Genomic DNA, 22,857 nt, shown 5'->3' on the forward strand with positions numbered 1-22,857 from the left:
TGCATTGATTTATCACCCAATAATCAAGAAATATGAGAATAATTATGCTCACCTCACGTAATTTTTAATTGAGAACAATTTGGCAACTTCAAAAATGAAATTATTATCACATTCTAAAAGAATTTAGCTAAAAAACATCTCTAAATTACGCTTCTGATCATTGTTGAGCTAGATTTTTTCCACTAGATAGTTGAATAAAAGTAAAGCTCATCGATTACTTCAAAGTCTGGTGGTTGTACCAAGAGTCATGAAAATAAGTGTCTTTTTAGAAGAAGATGCATTTGATGCATATTTTCATGACTCTTGGTACAACCACCAGACTTTGAAGTAATCGATGAGCTTTACTTTTATTCAACTATCTAGTGGAAAAAATCTAGCTCAACAATGATCAGAAGCGTAATTTAGAGATTAATTTTCGTTTACTGGTTAACTTTTCTGAACTCTTAGGCAATTTAGATTTTATTAGAGTCATCCCTTCAGCACGATTTTTGTGTCTAAAATTCAAACTCTTCTCCAAAAACTTCTAAAGCTACCCTGGTTCTGATCGTCCAGGTTTTGTGTTTGCGTTTTATCTTGGTGGTATTCGGCTTGACCAAATAATTGAACGTTATTGAAAGTGATTTCCAAAAGCAAAATAGCAATAATGCGACAACACAATGAAAAGTGGACTAAATGGACTTTTTAAATTGGTAATGAATTTCGAGTGAAAATAATCGTTTCGAATGAGTATTTCTCCAAGCTCACGCAGTGCAATATCATAGAAAGTTGCATGTTTGCCACAACATTTGTAGTAAAATGAATTTGCTTGTCTGGATGCATCACTCGTTCTCAAGGACAAAATACAGTACATATTTTTAAGTTTTTTTTATACCCATGTCACTTTTTGTTGAAACCAGAAGAGATTTTATTTTAAACTAAAAGCTAGATGTTTACTTCCATTTTTGCCTTTATTGTGCACTTAGCATGACTCATTTTTGCGCTCATCTGTTTACCGTATATCAATTGAAATCTGATTTCTATTTGAACGAGGTATTATGATTTCTATGAGCATGTTGGATAGTTTTTAGTGATAAATTGAAGTACGACAGAAAAATGTGTAAAAAGTGAATTATGTGTATCTACATTACTTCTCCTTCTTCGTTTTGGCCATTACATTCCCCACTAAGACATTGCCGCCTCACAGTTGAGTGTTCAATCAGCACTTCCACAGTTATTAACTGCGAGGTTTTTAAGCCAAGTTACCATTTTTTTTACCATCAAATTTACCACCAAAGTTTCAATTTTGGTATATATTTGGGAAAGAATTGGGTGTATATGTGCATAAGATGACGATGCAGAGCATAATCTCCATCCAAGCCTTTCTTAGCTGTTTGCAGGGGATAACATAAATATATCGAGTTCGGCTTCGTCATGCACTTTGACGCTTGAGCTCCAACAAACTATTAATTTAGACTATAACTTGGTAATTTCGGTACCCCTGAGTTTATCCAGGGGTACGAGTTAAAATCCAGGAATCTCATTTTAAATGGGACGCGATAAATAATAATCGTTGGTCTTCCAACTACAAAGATCCGTTTCAGGGAGAAAAAAAAAGTTGTTCGAGACCCCACGGTAGATTTTTTTCAAATAGTCACGAAATGAAAGCTTAAGAGCTATATTTTCACGTAGTGAAAGTTTTGGCGATGCTCATTTTTTTGTCCTAAAGGTCCCCCATACACACGCCGTAAGCAGGGATAGACTGGCCAGCAAGGCTTGCTGGTCGCGCTACATCCATCGGTGCATCGGCTGCGACAACGTTGGATAGATGCAGCAAGTGTGACACAACGGGGCCCCCAACCCAACGAATAGTTTGTAACTTTAATTCGTGAGTAGGAGAATTAGCAAGTATGTATGCAAATAGAGACCACCAATTACCTAGTCCCATTATCGCCATGCCTATATTTCATTGTTTTGAGTTCATGTTATTGAAGAGTTTGCGCACACTGTAACTGCAGCTCAAAGATGCAGTGTAGCTAGCCGGACTGAAAGGTGTGCTTTGACTTGACGAGTCGTCATTCATTGCTTATTTTGGTCACTTCATAAATTGCACTGTTACAAGCGTTGATGAGCCATTGCCGTGTCGGTCAAAATACGGGAGATCTAATAGAAAACGGTTTCATTGGCGCCCAGACTAAAAAAACCCACTGGTGAATTCGGTCGAATCGCGTAGTTAAATCGTCAAGTGAGTGATCTGTGTGTGTTAGAAAAATTAGTGATATTCGTGAAATACTCAATGAAGATGGAGCTGAATCACCTCACTCCGGAAGAAATAGTCTTCGAGCTCCTCGTTCGGAAAACGACAGGTACGAGAGGAAAAAACATCGCACACAGACATCGCAACTACAGCAACTTTTGGAGAGTGAATTCGACGGATCGCCGGTGCCAAACTGTTCGATCCACGTACTAACGGATATGGACAGCATAAATCAATGCGAAACGAAATTGGCACCAATTTTGCAGGCTTAGTGGGAGCCTTCAGACAAAGGAATGGCAACCAAGTGAATGTGTTAAAATCAAGATTTTTACACTACAAATTTCGACTCTCCCTCATATCGGATCCGACGATCTTAATGAATGCCAAAAAGACATTGGAAAAGGTAGGAATCGCTCTGCGAAAGATCGAGAAATACAATCAGGTACAAGCTTCAGGAACGCAGGAACAGGGACAAGCGGAGAACCTTCCAAGTGATCCAGAGACGCTGAAACGGCTGAAGATAACGAAACTGCGGTCAAGCATCAAGGAAACATCAAAGCATCAACTTCTGTTAGAAAAGCAGCTCCAAGAAGAACTACAGAGTAATCAAATGCCTCAACAGCAGCCTTTAAATCAGGATCCTGTACTTTTCGACGAGGCGCATCAAGATCAAGGAAAACAATCGACACCGCAAAACCAATCAACGGGACCGCCTAGAGATGATCTACAATTCCCACAATCTCATGCTCAGCAGCCTCAACAACAACAACAACAGCATCAAAATTCCATAAGGGAACAGCAACATCAATTTCTGCAACAGCCGCCGCAGCAGTTTTCTGTTCAACCCTCACTTCTACATTTTCATCTTCAACAGCAAGAACAACAAAACAGGGGTTTCTATCAGGAGCAAAGCCTTCGCTTACTGCTGCACCAGATGCAGATACAGCAGCAACAGTTAGAACAACAGCTTCAGACGACAGCAGATGGAAATGCAGTTACAGAATCTACAATCAAGAATGACAGCACCTCCACAACGGGAAAATGATGCTCCGAATTACACATTTGGGGCAATTTCCGGATACTGGGGTCCGTATAATCAAAGAGACTCTGGAATAGCTGAACAGCCCCAAGAATTTCAGCAACGAAACGCCTTTCAGAAACGCCTGATAGATCCTATACACCGAGATTCAATACTCAACAGACAAATAGTTATAGGTTTCTGCAGCCTGTTCATAAATGGCCATTCGAGTATTCAGGGGAAGGTAACATCGTAAAACTAAGTGAAATCCTAAATCAAGTAAACACCTACGCTGTCGCCGAAGGTATGGACGACCAAACATTGCTCCGTTCAATTAAAGGCCTACTGAAAGGAAGAGCACTTCAATGGTACACCCGGTCGTACCTCAACCTCACAACATGGGACATCTTCAAAGCGGAAATAAAACAAGAGTTCTTACCCCCGAATTACTCGGAGATTGTGAAGCAGGATCTGTACTTGAGATTCCAAGGTCCGAATGAACCATTCACAGCATTCTACAGAGATCTGGTAGCGACATTCGAGATTGTAGAACCAACGATATCGGAGTCAGAAAAGCTATTTATCTTGAAATCACATCTCAACACGGACTTTTCTCCAATTGCTTCGGCGTCTCGATCAGCTAGTATCCGTGATATTGTTGCAGCATGCAAAGATTTCGAAGTTTCTCGTTCTTACGCACTGAGGGGACGCGCTCCAACAATTTCACGGGCCTTAGGACCCCGACATGACACTCCAGTACTTCATCGGTCGACGAATAGCAGATTTGACAACAACGGGCGGCCTCCCCTCAGCCGTCAACCATATGGTTCAGCAGTAGTCAGCATAATGGAACATAGTCAAGATTTTGAAGAAGAATTGGATCCAGTGAACATCCGAGAAAGAGAAGCACTTCAACAGGACATTGCTTACCGGAACGAAAATGCATCGAATATAACAGAAGAGGTGAATGCAGAACAACTGGAGTGGAAGATCAGCTCTCGATACGGCACCGAACCAATTAAGTGGGAATTCCGTACGGGAGGCTCCGATCATAACAGTATGCTGGCAATGCGAAAATCCTGGACACACATATTTAAGATGCCCCAATCCGAAACGCTTCTTGTTCTGCTACAGCTGTGGGAAAAAAGGATGCACAACCAAAGGAACCAGGAGCCCCAGAGATTGTCCAAAAAGTATTAGTAATAGAAATAGTTGTTCAGTGTTTTTTTTTTGTAGAATGTGGAGGAGACAGAAATTATGTGTTGCCTAAAACGGGGTGGACTTTGTTGAATGTGTGGCGTTGTGTTTCATGCTTTCCCAACCAGGTCTCTTCGATCAGTTTGCCATAGATACGACGTGGTTTTTTGCTAGTATTTGTTACTATTTTTGGATACTGTAGAAAGTGTAGAGTTGGTTACAACTTGGAAAATTCCGAGATTATTTGGTCACAAAATTGGAGAAGGTTCACCGCTTTAATGGCGTTGAAGTCATTTTTATGTTTACATGGTTGCATATTCATTGAAACTAAAATACTAAGTTAATACGATAATCTAAGTTATTACGATATCTGTATGTCCCATAAGTGTTTATCAGGCAAAAATGGGCCTCCCAGGGAAAACTGTAGCAGCATATAAGCATAGCAGCATATGGAGACGCATGGTACTTCTGTGCAATGATTCGTCTTGAGACTGAACTTTTTATGCAATTACCACCTAATCCGTTTAATTAAATAAAATGTACAAATGTTTGCATTGCATTTGTATGGCAACTTGTATTGAGGGAAAACTGAACCTAATCACTTGTTGGGAAGTACATGTTCTTGATTAACATGTCGAATAGCGCGATCAAGAAATCATGGGAATCATGATTTCAAACTTTTGATTCCGGGTCGTCTTCTAAGCGATTCTTACAATCGTTTCACGGTTGTCTAATCCAAACATTGATCTGTACTCCAGAACAATTTGGAGAACCTAGAACATCTGCATTGAACTTACTTGAACTGCATATAACACGCAGGGGTCCTAGGGAATTCTAATTAATGATTTGAGTGAAGTAATACGGGAGTTTGGCAGAAGGAAGGGCGTGCGATATGTGTCATTACAAATATTGCCCTCCGCTCGCTTTCAAATCGACTTCTATAAAAACATTCTTAATACCTGCCGTACCCTAACGGAACTATCAATTCTATACTTTCGCCTCTAATTTCTATCATGAACATGTACGTCTGAGTTTGGAAGATGATATTAGCATTTCCATATCATTCTAGGGAATTGTTTGGACAAGCTGGGTTGATTCCGGTTTGATACCATCGGGGTTGATCTGGTAGACCAATCCCTAGCAGCACAAGTCAAACCGATTCAGTTGCTGCAACTCAAATGTAACAAAAATTCAGTGGTATATAGGTTGCAGAAACCTCTATGCCACTTGTGTGCTGCTTGGGATTGATCTGTACTCCAGAACAATTTGAAGAACCTAGAACAGCGGTTCTCAACCTGGGGTACATGTACCCCTAGGGGTACCTTCGCCGGGCCTAGGGGGTACCTCGTAAAAAATATATATAATGGCGGATTTTAATCCATTTCAATCCAAATTTATTGATAAAATTTTTGATGCAAGTATATTTATTTTATTTCAAAATTTTGTACATTATATGCATGGCGATCAGTAACTTGAATACTTTTGAATTTTTCTCTGCACAACCACCACAGCGGATGAAAGGCTGTGGGATAGAAGATCAAAAAGACAGAATGACGAATGAACAAATTTTAAAAATCTTCTATGCAATCTACCTGAGAGAAACAGAATGTTGAATGACATGTTAAGAATATGCTCCTGAACTAAAATTTAGAGCCTTCACGATCGGAAGCCTCAATTTGAGAGACATGAAGGTTGTTTTTTGTAAAAACTCAGTTGCTTCGTTGTAAGAGGATTGGAAGCATCCTTCTACGCTTTTCGAAAGCCTTCTAAGCAACTCGGGGAACTCCTTTCAAAAGGCTTGGAAGCCTCCGTAGGAAGTAACTAGAAGAAATATAAAAAATAATTATAATATACATCTATATGATAAAAATGAAATGGTCTGTGTTCGTATCCGCATAACTCGAAAACGGCTGGATGGATTTTTTCATTCCTTCAGCAGATATGTTCGTTACAGTTTCCGACGGGTTTATATGACATTTCCTCATGTAAAAATAACGAGTAAGGATGAATAAATTATGAATAACTAAAATAAAGATTCGTATGGGCAGTTCACAACGCGCATTGTCGCCTACTATGCAGGACAACGTCTGCCGGGTCGACTAGTATACTATAATAAATAATTATAATAAACTAGTCGACCCGGCAGACGTTGTCCTGCGTAGTAGGCGAAAAAGCTCATGTGAAATTTCCATCCGAATCCTAATTTTAGTTTTTCACGATTTGCACAACCTTACGCGTAATTTTCGCGTGAGGAAATATCATATAAACCCATCGGAAACGGTAACGAACATATCTGCTGAAGAAATGAAAAAATCCATCCAGCCGTTTTCGAGTTATGCGGATACGAACACAGACCATTTCATTTTTATATATATAGATAAGAAGAAGTGTCTAAACGATATGCTATGTTGATAATATTAATGTTCAAGCATTTAGAGATCGTATTCGAGAGCGTAAGATACATAACTGAGTGGAGAGCGGAGAGGGGCTCCATTTCATCATGCAGGGAATCCGAGAGCCTCAGTTTTGTGACGAATGTTGAGAACGGACGGGTGTAAAAAGTGAAATAAAAAAAATTGAATTTTGAAAAATGAAGCCTACATAAAAAATATTTAAAAAAGAATGTGATTTTGAGTTTAGTGTTAGTGTTTAGTGTTTTAGTATATACGAAATGAAAACCCGACAGCCTCCTTTCAAAAGGTTCGGAAAGTTACTTTCAAGAGATTCAGAGGCCTCCTTTCAAGAGACCCGAAAGCCCCCTTTTGAGCAGTCCGGAAGCCTTCTTTCAACAGCCTCGGCAGCCTCCTTTTGAGATGTTTGGAAAGCTTCTTTCAAGAGGCTTAAAGCTTCTATCAATATGCTCTGAAACCTCTTTTCAAGTGTTTCGGAAGCATCCTTTGAAGAGGCCCGGAAGCCTCCTTACAAGAGGCCCGGAAGCCTCCTTTCAAGAGGCTCGGAAGCCTCCTCACAAGAGGCCCGGAAGCCTCCTAACAAGAGGCCCGGAAGCATCCTTACAATAGGCCTGGAAGCCTCCTTTTAAGAGGCCCGGAAGCCGCTTTTCAAAAGGCCTTTTCAAGAAGCCCGGAAGCCTCCTTTCAAGATGCCCAGAAGCCTCATTTCAAGAGGCTCGGAAGCCTACTTTCAAAATGCCCGGAAGCGTCCTTTTAAGAGCCCCAGAAACCTCCTTTCAGAGGCCCAGAAGTCTCCATTCAAGAGGCCCAGAAACCTTCATTCAAGAAGCCCAGAAACCTTTTTTCGATATGCTCGAAAGCCTACTTTCCAAAGGTTCGGAAGCATCCTTTCAAGGTCCTCGGAATTCATATATTTAGAGGATTGGAAGCCAACGTTCAAGACGCTCAGAAACGTCCTTTCAAGATGCTTAGAAGCTTACCATCAAGTGACTCGAAAGACGCTTTTCAAGAGAATCGGAAGCTTCTCTTCAAGAGCTCGATGTTTGCTGAAAGTCTCCTTAATAAAGACAAAAAAAAAGCTCGATGTAATGGAAATTTCAGCGAACTTAATGGAGAGCCATATATTCCGTGTATTTTCAGTACCATTTTTCATATATTTTATGAGTTATACTTATTTTCATTTACTGCAAAAAAATAGGGGGTACCTCAATTGATGCAAAGTCGCGAAGGGGTACCTCTCAAGAAAAAGGTTGAGAACCGCTGACCTAGAACATCTGCATTGAACTTATTTGAACTGCATATAATACTCTAGGGGCTCTAGGGACTTGTATGGACATGCTGGGTTGATTTCAGTTTGATACAAGGAGTGGTTTGAAATCATGATTCCCGTGATATCTTGATCGCACTATTCGACATGTTAACCAAGAACATGTACTTCCCAACAAGTGAATAGGTTCAGGTTTCCCTGTATGATATGATATCGAACTGTGTACTTATTTTGTTATCGGAAATCAATATCAAAATTAGTTTTCGATTAGCTGTCATCACGGTAACTGCAAAATACTCTTTTTATGAGTCCATTTCACGCAATTTCTAGTTTATATTGTATACGTCATAAGTTTTGGATAAGGAAAAAGTTGGGAATTCTTAAGCTTTCGGGTAAGAATTATTATTTTGAATATAATATTTCCCTTGTTTTTGATAGATTATCTACCCGACTAGAAGGTCATATCAAAATTATATCATCCTATGTTATTATGTTATACTAAATTTTTATAACAAAATTTGTTAGAAACATGGTGCAGGATGTTGTTAAAATATCTAAATTTCTATCAAAAACTACACTACTGGAAACAAAAAACTATCAAATTTTGTTACAATTTTATCATAAAAATAACATATTTTGTTAGAAATTTATAACAGAATCAGATACAAAATATATTGTTTCTGTGCAGTTGGAAATTTTACAGGTCGTGGTTGGTCTCCAGATTGTGATCAACAATCATAGTTTTTTGTTTTTGTCTGAACAAGAATATTTTTCGAGAGCATGAAATTAACAACATTACAAATAAGGCAACCTTCTCAAATTATATCAGCGTTGTGATATCTATGGCTGGGAGACTTTGCTACATTTATTTTAATTGCCTACTGTTGGGCAATTCGGCGTTAAGCATTTTTCAAATCATATTATGATATAATCCTGTTACAACATTTGAAAGATAATGGCTACTGAGAACAAAATTGTATCAAAATAAGTTATAAATATCACAATATGTTAAAATTGTGTTCAATTTTTGTTATGCTCTTCTAGTCGGGTAACCATTAATATATAGGTATCTTTTGCCCTGTGACCGGCTGCTAAGCGTTTGGAACACATATTATAATGTCACTTACCAAAACTACAGCCACGATCGGACGTTGATAATCCGTCACATCCGGAAGGCAAAGATATGGAATTCGAAGACAACGTTGTTGCAACCAGGCTTGTAAAATGTCATCTGCATGTCATTTGACTAATTTGTTCATAACTTTCTTCGGAGGCCAAATTTACTTCAAAATTTTAGATGCACGCATAACGCTTGAGTAGTGCTATATTTTAGTCCAAAGGTACATTACTCTAAATATAACATCTGAGGCTAGAGAATGAAATCTCGCTTAACTTTTCAAAAGGACCTAAGTAACATTTTTTTCATGATTTAATTTGAATAGCGCAATCAACATAAAAACATGAAAGCTTTTGATTGCAGTACTCAAATTAATTCATGAAAAAAATGTTACTTAGGTCCTTTTGAAAAGTTAAGCGAGAAATCTCTCCAAAATGTCACGTGTCATTTGACATAATGTCATTTGAATGACATTTTGCCTCCCACGCCCCAGGTTACATATTTACTGCAATGTCTTGTTAGACAAAGTTGTAACCACATTTAAGCGTTACAGGTTCGCCATACTTGATAGTTGATAGCTAACTACTGAAAAAAGTTCTGGGAAAATTATACAAACGAATGCAAATGACATTTTACAACACTGGTTGCAACGAAGGATTATAAAAATCACAAATAGGAACTCTGTTTTAATAAAAAAATACAAAGCAAAATTTCACTCATGAGCATATTTCATGAAGAGATTAAAAGTACGCAATTTATGACATATAGCTATAATATAGCATTTATTGGGTAGTCCCAGTTAGTCACGGAAATGCGTATTTTGTACTTATTATTGTGTATTTTGCGGCTACCGTGATCGGCAGCAGGAATAGTTTTTGATTTGATGTCACAGTAAGATTTGTTTGCTATACATTTTGTTATTCCAACCGTTAAAACGACCAAAAAATAGTATCAAATATCAAATTAAGTAATCAAAATCGGAGATTTCACAATATAAAAACAAGTTGTCGATTTGCACTCAGACTTTGCTCGGGTTGTCTATAGAGTGGGAATCATTATAATCAATTAAACTGAATGGCAGTCTGAAACAATTTTTTTTTGCCATGCCATAATATTGATATAGGGTAACGGTACCAACAGTGGAGGTATTAGTAGATCCACAAAAGAAAATATTTTTTAAAAATTGATGATTATGGGAAATGCACTGCTTTATTATCTGAGTGAATAGATAAACTAATAAATTTGCTATCAAAAATGAGATATGTGTCATTTAACATTAACAATTATCAAATATTGTTTGCACCACTATGGGTACACTGTTCCTTTAGTAGCAGTAAAAATTTATTTTGGTTCCTATAGTGGTGCTATCCATTGGTTTCTTATGAGACTCGCCACTATTGGTACAGTTGCACCACTATAGGTGCAAGGGAGTCAATTTTGTTAAGGAAAATTGTTTTTCAATAGTTTTTCAATGTTTTCAATAGTTTTTCAAGCGAAATCTTAGGATAAGTTGCATTTAACAGAATATCTAAAGAACGACGCATCAACTGAAACCATCGTAAACTGTATAAATATGATAAATCTCATTAAAACCCCACTACCTCCACTATTGGTGCTACCTTCACTAAGGGTACGGTTACCCTACCCAAAATATTATTTGATGATTTAGGTATTGGGAAATATGGAAAACATTCAGAAAATGTCGAAAATTGAGTTTGAGATAATGATGCTCTGGTGGACCTGCCCGAAGAACTTTATTTCACCAGAACTTATATAGTAAAATGTTTCTAACCATATTTAGAACGCATAAAGCAAGATCGATTTATTGAAAAATTTCAGCATCTATTGTCAACTATCCAATTGAATGTGTTAACCATACCTCTAGATAATCGTACTTTCCGACCAAATGTCTCCCCTCCGAATGGCATTCTTGTAAGCGAGTATTTCAATCGAATTAATCTCGACAACGAGCGTTCCACTCAAGTAAGCTACACCACCAGGATCTTCCATTTGATTCCCGGTAAGAAAGCACATTTTTTTCGATGGAAGCCCCTCGACATTGTCGGTTCCATTCACAATCATCCACAATGTAAGAGCACTCGAGTTTGCACCACACAGCATTACCGAATTGCAAGAAAATGAACTCAGTCTTGATGACAAGAGTATTTGGTTTGCATCTTCTACCGACTAGTTCCACTTCAAAACTGACTAAGCGCACGTACATCCACTCTTCCCGCAAAACTTAAGCTCGGTCGTCGGTATGGATGGAACGCTCGTTTGTTGCCGCACCACCAGTAGATGAAAATGTCGTTTCCAAATTCTCTTTCTCGGAACTGCCACCGCTCGGCAGCCCCAACCGCAAGCAAACCCGGAGGGGATGCAACAGTGCCCCCGGATGCAATAAATATGTATGTAATGCACCATGCGGTTGCACAGATTTATCCGGTAGCTCCCCAACGAGAACGACGATGACTCTGCTGCGAATTCCTGTGCAACTGGAGGAAATCTATTGTAGTCATCATTTCGAGCAGCCGGCATTTGTAACACTCTTCCAAACGCCTCGAGAAGCGGCACTGTCGGAGAGGGATTCACTTCACACCACCACACCACACAATGTGAATATTTGCATAAACATCGGTTTCAGTTGCACCGACTACGAGAAGCAAGTGTTTACAACTTTGCATATGGAGTCCCACCGTTGTTGGCTGCTTTTGCAATTGATTGTAGGATAGACAAACTGAGGAATTTCATATAAATTTGTTGCGTACCATCTGAAAAATATTGAAACATAAGAAAAACACTTAATCATCCACCTAGTAGTGAGGGTTCCTTTCTCGTGCATTATAAAAAGCAAATATAATTAAAGGAAAGTAATATTTTTCCTCATTTTAAGGTTTCTCATCAAATAAAACTTCTTGCAAACGAATCAGTTAAGGGTACCTATAAGTGTCAATGAAAAGACTAAGTTTTTGAAAGTTTTTTGAGTATAACACAATTTTACTCGCATTTAAAGGTGTTATAACTTTTGAACGCAATGGCCGATTGTAATCAAATTCAATAGTGATGAGTGTTGCTCCCTTTCAAATACAATTTGCCACTAGCAAATCTATTTGGAATTAGTATTTGTAAAGTTGTAGGGAAATGATGGCCGTTGATGTACGAGATGGCCAGGAAAACGACCCAAGTAATCAATAGGCCGTATATTTCGCCAAACTGGCCATATTTATTTTTATTTATTTATGGATCCTGCACATCTCCGGTGGTGCAAAGGGCCGACTTGAAAAATCTCCATCCTGAGCGTTGCCCGGCTATCGCTTTAACCTGTTGCCAGGTTAGATTTCGGTCGACTTCTTTTATTTCTTTATTGAGGCTTCGCCGCCATGAGCCTCTGGGTCTGCCTCTGCTGCGATGTCCCACTGGGTTCCAACTGGCCATTTATTGCTACTTTAATGCTTATAAGTTTTAAAAAAGCCGTATCTTTTCTTCTTCAAGCTAGAAGAAAACTTATTCAAAACATAACTGAAAAATATTTTCCGTTTCAGTATATCCGCAATCATCTCAAGAAAAGTCGTTTTTTATCATGAACGAGTTGAAATCAAAACTAGTCCGTCCCGTGTTGCAAAGCTTCTTAACCTACAAGATTTGAACACTTATTCGTTCTATGATCGTGTTACTATGTTAATGACTTACCCTGTACGGCATCCTTGCGAAGCCGTAAATTGGTAAGCCACCATAATTGCACATATCCTTCTACACCATTCACCGAATCACCGGAAACTCCACTTCTGAGGCAGAGCTCGACTCAATGTTCCCAGTAGTTAAACCTCTTCTAGCTGTGCCGGATTCGAATAAATCACGTTTAATTAGCACATAATTTTCAGCATCCCGCCAGCTCATTTTAAATCACGGAAGCGCGACACTTCCGAAGGCGTGTGAATTCCATCCAACCATAGACGGTGTCAACGACAACGACTTTTCCCGCAACGGCGCCTTTCTATTATGAGAAAGTGCAAAGCGAAACTTAGAACGAGACGAACGAATAAACGTTGAATTTATTCTTTTTCCTCTCTTTGATTGTAAAGTGTACCATTTCCGGTAGACGACGAGGGAAATGGCTGTGAACGAGCCTGGCAGCCGTTTAAATGGAGTTTTAATCTTTGAATCAGCTACCGGAAGGAGCTTTCCCAGAAGAAATATTGAAGGTGCTTATGTTGGTTGAAAAAAAAAACGGCTGTAGGTGCAATCATTCTGAGCGACGAGCTTTCGAGGAGAATCTATTTTACGGGTAATGCTCGTAACAATCATGATTAAGTGTGGTTGGTATCGCACAAATAGTAAATAGCACTTGGCCGTCTAGTATTTCTGCTGGATAATACATCTGCCAGGCACCACATTACCACAATGCAGCGTGATGCAGCTTAGTACTTATTAAATACTTCCGGTTCATTAATTAAGTGAGAATTCGTTTACCACGTGAACTGCACCGCTAGCTTGTGGGCTGAATATGACCTTCATAATGTTATTGAGGACCTTCCTTAGCCGTGCGGAAAGATCATGCTGGGTTCGATTCCCAGTCCGGTCTAGGAAATTTTCGGGTTGGAAGTTTTCTCGACAATATAATCGTGTCAGCCTCATGATATACGAATGCAAAAATGATAACTTGCCTTAAAAACCTTGCAGTTAATAAATGTTGAAGTGCTGAATGTGAACATTGCTGCGAGGCGGCAATCAGTTTAAAATAGTAGGTAATGGTTTATTTCTCATGTATCAACTGTCAGCATTGTATAGGGTAGCTGGAGGTAATGTCAAACTTGGATAATAGCGTTGGCTCACGCAAATTACATCGTTTTGTAGAAAGATATTTATCACTGCTTCTTTAACCCTCAAAGACCCAAGACTAACGTATATTTTTTTTTTTCAAATGGCTTCAGCACCTGATCATCGGAATTCCTCGCGGTTTCATTTGTGCTCAATGGGAATAGCTATATTTTTGCCCTGATTCATTTTCAGACCGAAATTCCTGTTCAGATCCGAGTTATTGCTAAAAATAAGTTTGCGCCTTAGCCTCTGGCTGAAAGTCTCCTTAATAAAGACACAAAAAAAAAGTTTGTGCCTTACCTGTAATACGAACATCACTTCAATGTTCTGGACGTGTTCACCCCGAAATTTATCAAATCAACCATCAAACCATCTCAAAAATATATTTGTAAAGTTTTCTAGTCGATTGCGTTGGTTTCACCATTTGAGTAGGGCAGGATTGACTGCATTCAGGGCCGAATTCAGAGGCCACAGCAATGGTAGAGTATGGGATATAAAATCAATTAAATTGAAATATGCAAGCGGAAATGGGCATGTGGTTGCTCAAATTTTACAATTCAGGACAAAATGGGGAGAGCAGAGGCCATAACTCCAATGACTACGAAACTAAGTATGAGGCTGCTAAAACTCAAACTTGAAGCACATTTTCTTCTTCTTCTACTTCTACTTCTTCTTCTTCATCTTCTCCAATGGCTCTACATTCCAACTTGACCAACTATTCTACAGTAGCCGTTCGATAACTGCAAAATGTTTACTTTTCAGTTAACGAATGCCGTTCGATAACTGCAACGCATTCTAGACGTCAAACGGTTGTCAATCGATGTCAGATGCAATAAAAGTGCATCTAAATGTGCAGCGCAATGCAGCTGTCATTGAGTTTGACATCAGTTGAACATAACGGTCCGATAACTGCAAAACTGTTGCAACTATCGAAAGCATTGCAGTTAAATGACTTGCAGTCAGGGTAGAAATATTTCACAGTCAATGCAGTAAAAACATGGATCTCAGTATAATCTGCAGTCGCCTTCATCGCCGCCGTGGTGAGTGCGACTGGGTGCAGCCGAAAAATCATTTCCAACACCGACAGTTCAATTTCGCATTCAGCCACTCACAAGTCGCTCTGACTGGCTGCTCAGTTCGCACCATACCGTATGACTGTGACTGGCCCATTTAATGCGTGGTGATTTTTTTTCAATTTGCTGGGTGAATGTGTACATTTTGCTGTGGTAAATTTCATCTTCGCGGCGCAGTGGGTGATGTGAGTTCTGTTGTTCACTTTTCTGTCTCTCCGGGAATGTGAGGTTGATTTCAATGCAGGAAGAAAATAAAAACATGATATAAAAAAACATCACCTTCATCCAGTGCTGCCGAAAATTTACAACCCTGCTTGCAGTTATCGAACGTCGAAGTTCTTCGATCTCAATGGTAAACTGTAGCCTCGGTTCTACATTGTTGAATGCATCGAGAACAAGATTTATGGTGTTCTGTGGGATTACCATGAAGATGTCATCAACATATTTCTTGATTCAACACTGTAATGACCAAGACCACAGATTCAACTTCGAACTTACACAAATTATAGCCCACAGCTACAAATCATCCACACTTCCATTTCTGTAAATGTGCCATGTAACAAACACAAACCACACCGTTAATAAGCGGACAGACGTAGATGGATTGAACACAACATACGCCTCTGTATTGCACCATATCAAGAGTATAGAAGAGATTAAGAGAGGAAAACGAAACAACCAAAATTTAAGAGATAAGTAGATTATTCAGATAGGGCATCAAGGCTACCGTTACGGAAAAAAGGGGGTTTGCACTGCGGTATCCGAAAGAAAATTCGCGTTATCTGTTAGTGTCAATGTTTTTGAAATTGTGTGTTCTCGAAGTGTAAGTCAGTTTTTATATGTTTGGATCTGTTGTAATTAGTTCAAATTCAGTTTGATAATTTTCTAAATTTCACAGTATGTACCAGAAAAATCCATACCAGACAGTTAATGTTAGACTAAACAATAGACTAGGAACAAATACCGTATTGTAAGTTAACATTTTGACACATATTTATAACACATAACTAAGTACCCAATCAATTATAGTTTCCCCTGATGAAGACACCATCCCCGTGTCGAAACGTCGGATAAATATACATCTTGTTTCAATAATTCAAGACTGCGTAGCCGTCCTTAAAATCGAAATAAAAATATACAGTCGATTTCTCAATAGTTCATTATTATTATTTGCTCAGACTAAGGCCAGAGTAGCCTGTGCAGTACATAAGAGTCTTCTCCATTCAGCTCGGTCCATGGCTGCACATCGCCAACCGCGCAGTCTACGGAAGGTTCGGAAATCATCCACCACATGATCGATCTACCTTTCTCGCTGTGCACATCGCCTTCTTGTGCCCAATCACTATCCTTCGTATTACGATGCGATGTTGAATAGCAGACACGAAAGCTCATCACCTTTCCGTAACCCTCCGTAACCTTCGATTAAGCCCCTGAAACTAGAACTACGTACATCACTCGTTGCATCGTCGCCTTGGTCAACCGTATCAGTTTATCCGGAAACCCGTGTTCGTGCATTAGGTGTCATAGCTTCTTTCTCATTTTTCTCTTTCTCTCTCATTAGCGCAGAATAAAAATCCCAACAATAATTAACAAATCAAATTGAATTTCAAATTGAGCCCCCCTTTCCAGAAGAGGGAGGGATTTTGAACCACGACAGAAACATATCTTCCCTTTCAAAACTTTCACATGCCAGATTTGGTTGCATTTGCTTGATTAATTCTCGAGTTATGAAGAATTTGGTGTTTTATTTATATGGGAGTTCCCCTTTACAACGGTAGGAGGGGTCTCGAACCATCTTAAGAACCTTCCGCGGCTCCAAAAACCTCTGCATACAAATTTTCACGCCGATCGGTTCAGTAGTTTTCCGGTCCATAAGGGTCGGACAGACAGAAATTCATTTTTTTTATTATCTTTATTAAGGAGACTTTCAGCCCTAGGCTCGTCTCCGTTTATACCCCTGAATCCAACCCTGACAACCCGTGCTAAATAAAATTCAACAACCCATATGCACTCTGCAAGGCACATTCAACGAAATTTAAACTATATTCTCAAATAGAAAGCTTAAATTCAGCTTTGCAGAGTGAAGAAACCAAATTTATCTGAAAATACGTACTTTTGTGAAATTATTTCCATTTTTACAACAAATGTGCGTGCCAAATAAAATCCAACAACTTATATGAATTCTGCAAGGCCTTTTCTATGAAATTTGAAATTTGTTCTCAAAGTGATAAGCCGACATTGAGCTTTGCAGAGCAGGGCAACCAAATTTCTATGGAAATACGTACTTTTGTGAATTTATTTCCGTTTGTCACAGTAAATGTACGTCCCAAATGGAGAAAAAATGATTTCACAATTTTCAATTCTGACATCTCACTTCTCACTTGTCAAATCTCTCTTTTCATTTTTCACTTCTTACTCCTCGGTTTTCACTTCTCATTTCTCAATTTTCACTCCTTATTTCTCACTGCTCACTACTCGTTTCTTACTTAGCACTTCCCACTTCTTACTTCTTATATCTCATTTCTTACTCACATTTCTCACTTCTACCTTCTCACTTCTCACTTTACTATTCGGTCGAACGACCCGTTCGGCCAAATGGCCCAATACCATATATGAACAGTTTCTGACAATATCTGAAAATTACTTCGACTTAGAGAATATCGAGTAAGGAAGGTATCGACTTACGGAGGGAACGTGGTATGTTTGATCTTAGATTCATGAGACTTTGGATTCCATCGAGTAAGGGAAAATATCGAGTTACAGAACATCGAGTTAAGGAGCGTTGTGGAATGTTCACTCTTCACATTTATCGTGTTTCAGAAAGATGCAACAAAACTAGAGCTACAATTATGTAACATAAAAAAAGTATTTAAAATTACAGTTAGGAAGGTATGGAAAAGTGCCATTTTTCACGGCAGCCCTTACCTTGCACCATTCAATGTGGAAAAACGGTCCACAAAATAATGAAAAACGATCTATAACTAACATCTGGATGTTCCATAAAACGCTACCATAAATCCATAAAATTCGAGAGATTCCATAAAGAATATTTTTATGATCCATAAAACTTTGAAAAATGATCCATAAAAACTATATATTGATCCATAAAATTTCAAATTTGCGCAATTTATATCCTGATGATGATCCATAATTTCAGCCATATGATCCATAATTTTGGTCATATGATCCATAATTTTGATAATGTGATCCATAATGCTTGGAAAGAAGGCCAATGAAACTATATTAATTGATCCACACATTTTATAAAATCTATGGATCATTTATCAAAATTTATGGATCATATCACCAAAACTATGGATCATTTGAACAAAAGTTATGGATCAAATGGCCAGAATTATGGATCATATGACTAAAATTATGGATCATATTACTGAAATTATGGATCATCATCACGATAAAAAATGCGCAAATTTGAAGTTTTATGGATCAAAATATAGTTTTTTATGGATCATTTTCCAAAGATGTATGGATCATTTGTCATATTTTCATGGGAAAATAGCAAGAATTGTATTATTTTTCTTGACCATGTTAATGGAACATACCTATTTCCCAATTAATTGCTAAATTTTAGCTTAGTTATGGATCGAAAAATTATTCTTTATGGAATCTCATTAACTATTTTATGGATTTATGGTAGCATTTTAAGGAACATTCAGATGTTATTTATGGATCGTTTTCCAGTTTTTTATGGATCCGTCTTTATCGTTTATATGCAAAAGTATGTTTTGCCATTTTTCACATTTGTATGAAGCATCCTTCGATGTTGCGAGGAAAAACAACCTAGCGACACAACCCCATAATATACCATGCGCCTCCACACTCATCCTCGCACATGATCGCACTGTCCAGTGTTGAAAATTCGTATTTTGATGAATTCACTTATCTGCCTGTTTTCCAGAGACAGCCTTTGCTTTCTTAATCCGTGCGCCTTTGTCGATCTTGGTACCGCCATCTAACGCCATTTGGCTACCAAGATATTGGAAGCTTTCAATATTCTCCACTGATCGTGGAGGATCACCGTGTTTACATCCAACTATTTGTTTTTTAATTTATTGAACGGTTACTCAGTCTTGCACTTATTACAACGAGTTTTTATTTACCGACGTTTCGACACGGGATTGTGTCAATCCCCGTGTCGAAACGTCGGGTAAATAAAAACTCGTTGTAATAAGTGCAAGACTGAGTAGCCGTTCAATAAATTAAATTAAAACGTACAGTCGATCCATAATCAGTAAACTATTTGGTTTTGTTGACGTTGATGACTAGAGAAGAGGAGCGCACCGCATGGTCGTTGAGCCTAATTTGCATATCAGAGCGTATAGGTTGCCATAGCAGCTCGAAGTTTGATTCACGGTCAATCGCACCTACCAGAATCTCGTCGATTGCGATGATGAACGGTAACGGTTATAGAATACATCCTCACTTGATATCGAAGATTTCTAGGTGTATCGGTTTTACCCATAATTCTCTTAATCAAATGAATTATTTTATAATATTCATGCATGATATCACTACATTCATCAATGCACCAAACTGTTTCTCACGTAGTTTACGTCGGGCGGTCGTGTCTTGTACCTAACCCTTCTGGTTTTATCCTCGAAACTGACTATATATCCAATAACAGCTTAGTATGAGTGATTCTAATCTCCTCAATTAACAATAAAATGGCAGATATAAGGCAGTCGCGATTAATGGTTATAAACTACCCTACTATATGATAAAATTAAAAATTATAATGTAGGTATAGAAATTAATTTACCCATCCAAGTTTATGGTAAACAGCATTCCCACAAATCGCATAAATTTTCCCTGTAACATAATTGGAACCTATTCTATCAAAAACAACGCATCCTCCCGCATTTTGGAGCGACCGATGCGAACCCATACCATTCCCAACTTTTACGCATCTCAAGTAGCTATACCGGTACGTGGAACGCGGAGCGCACATCGGCGGTACAGAGCTCGTTCGGCAGGCAAGCACTGAACCATTTGCATAATGGGTAGAATATGAATAAATATTAGAAATTATTCATTCTTTCGGCAAAACTTTCGGTGGCTGGTAAGCTCCTCTTTATCTGCTGCTGCACTGCATTAAGCGTCGAAAAAAAAACACAAAATTTATGTCGTGACACAAGTGGGTCGGAGTTTTCGACACAAGAATTTGAGTTATCTCGATTGACGGATATTGTTGGTGGATATATTTTTGTTCAGATGTGGTTCCATAACGCCATACTGGAATTCTGGATAAGAAAAATGTTTCTTATTTACTTTCAACATTAATTTAGCAGACCGACGATTTCGAGGAAACAGGCCATGCGGTTCCATGTTAGTCTTGCGAGTAAAGGCGTACGTTTGCTAATTATATTGTCGGAGATGGCGAGTTTGATTCTCGTTCTGACCAAGGATGTTTTTGAGTGGGAAACATTCTCGGCTCCCTTGGCAAAGTGTACCATTGTACTTGTCCTACAAGATGAGAGTATACGCATGCAATATCGGGCATAGAAATGCTTTCAATAACTCTGGAAACAGCCAAGCTAAAATTGAAATGTAGAGTAATTGTTTTCCGCTTGATCCTGCCAAAATTATTATAGAAAGAACTAAAAAGGTGTTGAAATATTGTTTTAGGATGTTCTAGGCCGTACAAACTGTTCTGGAGTACATATCCTCGAATGTATCAGGAAATATTTCGAAAAACAATATGTCCAGAGATGAGAATTTGTCCAAAAGATCTATGTGATCATAACACATGAAATTATCGAGTTTTGAATAAACCTATTTCAGGTTTTCAAAAACGGCCTGGAGTTCAGAACATAAGATCTACCCGATCAACCAAGCCCTGAACGATGTATTCGTGCAGTGCAAAACATCCCAGCAAGTCCATTGGACCGAAAAGATTGTACTCATTACTTTTACAAACTACTACAGGCCTTTTTGGTTCTCCAAAACGTCATGGAGTTCAAAACATGCGATCTACCCGATCAACCAAGTCCTGAACGATGTATCCGTGCATCGTTAAACATCCCAGCAGTTCCATTGAGCCGAGAGAATTTCACTCATTATGTTCACTAGCTACTACAGACCTTTTAGGTTCTCCAAAACGCCCGGGAGTTCAAAAGATGCTATCTATCCGATCAACCGATTCCTAAACGATGTATCTTTACTAGCTACTGCAGACCTTTAAGTTCTCCAAAACGCCCGTGATTTCAAAATATGCGATCTATCCGATTAACCGAGTCCTGAACGATGTATCCGTTTAACACTGAACTTCATGACAATTTCATTAAGCCGATACGATTTCATTCATTATTTTCTCAAGCTTCAATAGGCCCTCCATGATTCAATATTCTACGAATCGATATCGACTCGTGGAAGCAAATGATGCCATACTAAAAATATTTTTCGGTTACTCTGATGGCTCTTTCGAACAATTTTCCAATGAACTTCTATTCCACATACCGATGAATTTTTGATTCAATAGTGCTTTTATTAGCGACTCATAGAAGATCGACTTTTTGGAGCTCGGATCATGTAATCTATCCAATGAACCAATGAACCGTAAATACCGACGATGATAACATTGCCAAAGCCTTGATTTATCTGGTAGATACCGTGGGCTGAACTCCAGAACGTTTTGGAGTACTTTGAACATCTCGTATTCAAGAAAACTGGGTTTGCAACATGCGTATATGCTTATTGAACCGGATTGGGTACATACCGGCGATAAGGACATTGCTAAAATCTTGGTAGATACCGTGGGCTGAACTCCAGAGCGCTTTTTGGTGTACCTTGAACATCTGTGAGTAGCTTACTGAACTAGATTGGGTATATACCGACGATGAGGATATTGCAAAAGCCTTGATTAATCTGATAGATATCGTGGGCTGAACTCCAGAACGTTTTGGAGTACCTTGAGCATCTCGTATTCAAGGAAATAGGCTTTGCATGATGCGTATCTGCTTATTGAACCAGATTGGGTGTATACCGACGTTTATGACATTGCCAAAGCCTTGATGAATCTGATGTAAACCGTGGTCTGAGCTCCAGAACATTTTGGGCATAACGTTCAAGATGGCTCAACTAGTCTGAGTATTCAGAATTATCAAACAATATGATTTAGGATTCAAACATGTCAGATTCATTTGCATGCTCTCAGAAGCGAAATCTTCCCAAGGTTTCGGATATCTGGGTCTTCAGGGTATAGTCAAACTTGACCCCCGATATTTTTCCTGCAAAGCCAACATCCTGGTGAACAGTTTTGCTGAAGAAAGTGGGGACCTATCTCTCTTCTGTGATTTTACACAGCCAATATAAAATGCTGGGCATATATGACCCATCCGTCCTGAAAGGGTTAAGTGTTCCGAATCTTTCGGATCACCTGGGGTTAATTCCTAGTCACTTTAAGGCATTGGTCCTGATCTTACAATGCTATTTACAATAAACGGTTAAGGAAGGGTTGCAGAACGAATTCGAAGAATTTACGACTTCTCTTGGCGTTCCGGAGCTTCCATACGATCATTTACCAACCATCCAGGGCGTTGTTTTTACTCTTATATTTCCAAAACAAAGAGACTAAACAATGCAACTCTTCAAAAATATTATAATAATAAACATAATAAAAACAATTTATTTTAAAAAAAACTGTGGAAAAAATTGTTTCGTTTATTGAACTTTCAAAACACATGAAAGCCCAATTTCTTTTTGA

The 22,857-nt window shown here is 38.6% G+C and overlaps 1 protein-coding gene across 1 annotated transcript; it reads left to right on the forward strand.

Moving 5' to 3' along the window:
* The first annotated feature begins 2,609 nt into the window (after nt 1-2,609).
* LOC134223060 (uncharacterized) lies at nt 2,610-11,975 on the forward strand. The gene is given in 7 exon segments (XM_062702197.1): nt 2,610-3,009; nt 3,106-3,202; nt 3,204-3,357; nt 3,360-4,222; nt 4,224-4,444; nt 11,129-11,263; nt 11,491-11,975. Coding segments are annotated over 7 exon segments (2,355 nt in total).
* Nucleotides 11,976-22,857: the final 10,882 nt, after the last annotated feature.

This window comes from Armigeres subalbatus, chromosome 3, assembly GCF_024139115.2.
Source record: "Armigeres subalbatus isolate Guangzhou_Male chromosome 3, GZ_Asu_2, whole genome shotgun sequence".
NCBI classification, from domain to species: Eukaryota; Metazoa; Arthropoda; class Insecta; order Diptera; family Culicidae; genus Armigeres; species Armigeres subalbatus.